The sequence below is a fragment of the Nematolebias whitei genome, chromosome 1 (assembly GCF_014905685.2).
Source record: "Nematolebias whitei isolate Nwh7 chromosome 1, NemWhi1, whole genome shotgun sequence".
Lineage (NCBI taxonomy): Eukaryota > Metazoa > Chordata > Actinopteri > Cyprinodontiformes > Rivulidae > Nematolebias > Nematolebias whitei.
Window position 1 is genome coordinate 3869632 of NC_056498.1, and position 3814 is coordinate 3873445.

At 40.5% G+C, this 3814-nt stretch overlaps 1 protein-coding gene across 1 annotated transcript in view; it reads right to left on the minus strand.

The window, feature by feature from the left end:
* Positions 1 to 2337, minus strand: part of znf16l (zinc finger protein 16 like) — a 13430-nt gene extending 11093 nt beyond the window's left edge. Inside the window, exons 1-2 of the mRNA XM_037682063.1 lie at positions 1589 to 2337; positions 671 to 874 (exon numbers count right to left, since the gene is read on the minus strand). Of these exons, the coding sequence (XP_037537991.1) occupies positions 671 to 874; positions 1589 to 2261 (877 nt within the window). The 5' untranslated portion in view covers positions 2262 to 2337. The remainder of the gene's footprint in view (positions 1 to 670; positions 875 to 1588) is intronic.
* Between the last annotated feature and the right edge of the window lie 1477 nt (positions 2338 to 3814).

Below are 3814 nucleotides of genomic sequence, written 5' to 3' on the forward strand. Positions count from 1 at the left end.
GTTGATCCACTCTGAGAAGGTGCTATTTAAGAGACTGAGCTGAATACAGCACCTCAGACTGAGGAAGTCTCTCGGATGAGAGACGAAACGTTTCTACATTTTTTTGTTGTTTTGCTTAGTTTTTTGTTTTTTTTTCGAATGTCCAGAGGACCAGATTTAACTTTTTTGGATTTTTCTACCTGGATTATTGAGCATGCATCAGGATGGATAAAATGAACTACCGGTAAACTGCACTGTGTCTGTAGCTGCTGCTAGAGGCAGCCTCCCAACATGGAGGACGTACCGGAAATGCCCCTGATGTTACGTCACATGGGAACTATGTATAACAGCTGGGTCCAGCATTTTAGGGGTGAAAATTAGTAATGAATTATTGGCCAATAATGGGACCATTATCACAGATACCAATAGGCCCCAAACATCTGTATCAGCCTAAACTATCGGACCTACCGATTGATTGGTCAGGCTCTACTTTGCACGTTGAGTAAAACTTTAGACCGTCTACAAGCACTGATCAAGAAGACTTCTTTTGGAGAGGGTGCACCTGTAGTTGATTTAATTAGCGGTAAATGGATCTGGATGTAAAAACATCCTCCCCGGTCAGCAGAAATGCAGCTAACGAGAGGCCACATCATTCAGCACTTCTTGTTCTGGTCTTAAGACTGATCCTTACCCCCCTCAGGCTTGTCCGTAGCGGTCTCCAGGTGGCTCCCTCCCCCTCCTGGGGAGTTGTGCAGGTCAACGGAGAACTCAGAGGACTGAATGTGAGACAGCAGCCCCTGGGCCTGGTCCTCTGTGGACAGCTCGTCTTCATGTCCATCCTCCTTGGCCTTACAGGTCTGATTGTTTTCAGCTTCAGGTTCCTTCAGGACCTGGGCTGAAAAACAAAAACCCACCGTCATCACCAGAGTTTCTTCAGCTCTCTACATGACGCGCAACAGAACAGATGAAGAGCGTCTGAGTTTTCTTCTGACTTCTGCGGGGAACTGAAAACACAAACAGCAAACAGTGGAAAACGTGTTAATACAGGACGCTGTTCTTTCAGCTGCTCTTCTTCAGGGGTCGCCACATAAGCTGATGTGCATGAAGACTGGGCCATCGTTTCACGTCCTCCCTGATGCGACCACAGCTGAGGGCCGTCATGATCACAATGATCCAACCAGTCAATCCCTGATAAATCTGCTGCGGTCCATTCTGATGGATCAGAGCCATTTGTTTACTTTGCTGTTGTTTTGGTGAATTTATTTACTTGTCTTTGTAATAGTTTACCTGTGTGTCTACTTTTGTTTAACAACAAAGTCCATGCTCAATAATCCAGGTATACAATCCAACATTTTTCAGTCAGGTCATCTGGACAATTCTCTTTTTTGTGCTGAAACGTTTCACCTTCAATCCAGAAGGCGTCATCAGTCAAGGAAACATAAAACTGATTCTTCCTCCAACAGCGTACTCCAAAGTGGAACAAACGTTTTGTTGGTGATAAGATGGTCTCTTTGGTACGCCCCCTCCTCCATTGCAGACCCTCTTCCTTGTTGACAGTACTTTTGTTTACTTGTCCCTGTTTGTTTATTTTGTGTTTGCATTTGTTTACCTTTCAGCTCAGAGGGATAGTTCATCCATTCGTAGTCGTAGACCCGTTTGCTGCCAGAAGGGATCATACTGAACAGGTCGTCTGCGTTTCCGTCCCCAGGCCCGGATCCGTCCGTCCACAGGTTCAAAGGATGTGGTTCTGGTTCACACACCTGTTCTCCGTCCATGTCAGCAGAACCTCTGGAGTTCTTATCTTTCATCAAGTAGTCACAAATAGCATCGATGTTCTCCTTCTTCACGCCTGGATCCACAGCTTTGGGTCTCCTAGGATCGGTGCTGGGTTTGGACCCAGAACCAAGGTCGTGTTTTCTGAGGCCCGGTTCTGGTGGTTCTAGGCTGGGGAACGGGTCTCTGCCGTCCCTCTGAACTTTGTCTAACCGGGCTTTCAACTCCTCAATCTCCTCGGTTTTCTCACGCAATTCCACTTTCAGGACTCGGATCCGGATGCTGACCATCTTCCGGATCTTGGACAGGGCTGTGTCCAGAACCACGGTGATGTTTCTGCTCAGGTGCTCGGTGATGTCACTGACCGAACACAAGAGCTCCTCGTCGGCTTCCAGCTCCAGGAAATCGCCGTCAACCTGGCCCACCGGTCCGGGAGACTCCATGAAGGTTCTGTGGAGGTCCAGACACGGTCCAGCTTCAGCCAGATCTCGGTTCCTTCTGCGACTCATAGATTATCTTCAGGAGCAGACCTCGATTAAAACCGTACAGCTAAGCTAACTACTATTCTGAGAGCTAGCTTTGTCTAAAGTGGAAAAAGTGGAGGCGGCGGATGTGACGTCATGTTGATTTCAAAACAAAAGCCCGTGGTATGTTTAGGTAGTTTTTTGTCCTTTTTTGTAATTTACTGTATATCCAAATGTAAATGTACGTTTATATAATTTAAGAACAAAATAGAACATATATTATTCTAAAACATCTTAAACAAGATAATTCAGACTATATTATTATTATTACTATAAGTAGTAGTAATAATAATAACAAAACAACAACAACAACAACAACAACAACAACAACAACAACAACAACAATAATAATATAAATATATAATATTAATATGCATATACTGTATTAATATTAATAATAATTGTAAACCAGTCCCCAAGGCTCAATGGGATTAACCTGAATAAAGGATGAATGAAAACTATTATCATAATTATAATAATAAACAGAGACAAAACAGTCCACATGTGAAAAGATAAGCAAGCTTTGCAGCTTAATGTGATGAGATTCTCTAAATCTCACTACCAATTTATAAACAAATAATTAAATTTATCAAAGTTCATGCTCAATAATCCAAGTAAAAATCCAACAAAGTTAAGTCAGGTCCGCTGGAGATTCTTTTGTTGAAACGTTTCGTATTTCATCCAGAAGACTTCATCAGTCCAAGGAGCCACAACAAACTCAGTTTTAAAAGCACCTTCGCATATGCCTTATGACCTCACATCACCTTACAACCTAGCTGTTTTTTTTGTTCCATTTTTAATATAATTTTCTTTCACTTGTTCTTAATTTGCATGCTTCATTTTATGATTAGCTTCTGTTGTCTTTGTTTACTGTTGTTAATCTTTGTTAGAATCAGGTCTCTCTTGTAAATGAGTCCCTGAAGCTCAATGGGATTAACCTGTATAAATAATGGTTGAATGAATAGTGGGTCAACCTGTTTGATGGTGCTAAGATGCTTTCTGGAGTCCAGCTTCTCTCCCGTCAACTAGTTTGAGGCAGTTATGGCCAAAGTGCTTTAAAACATCAAAGTTCATGCTCAATAACCCAGGTAGTTCAAGTTCAAGTTGTGTTTATATGTCATATGTCAAGGTTAAGGATGAGAAGAATCAATTTGACTCTCAAAAAAAAAAAAAAAAAAAAAAATCAAAGCACACACAAGCAAGACATACTAAAAGTATGCAACAAGGGTCCAAAAATAAAGTAACAAAAAGTGAAAAAGTTAATTATATTATTTACAAGGTTCTAAAGAGTGATGGTAAACAAACAGAAGGGTAGGATATAACGGTGCAGCAGGATGAATTTGAAAAAATAAGTATTTCAGGCTAGTAATATGAGCTTGAAAAAACATACATATATATACAGTATGTATACATATACATATATATACATATATATAAATATATATACATATATATACACATAAACATACGTATTTATACATACATATACATATATATATATATATATACATATACATACATATATACATATATATATA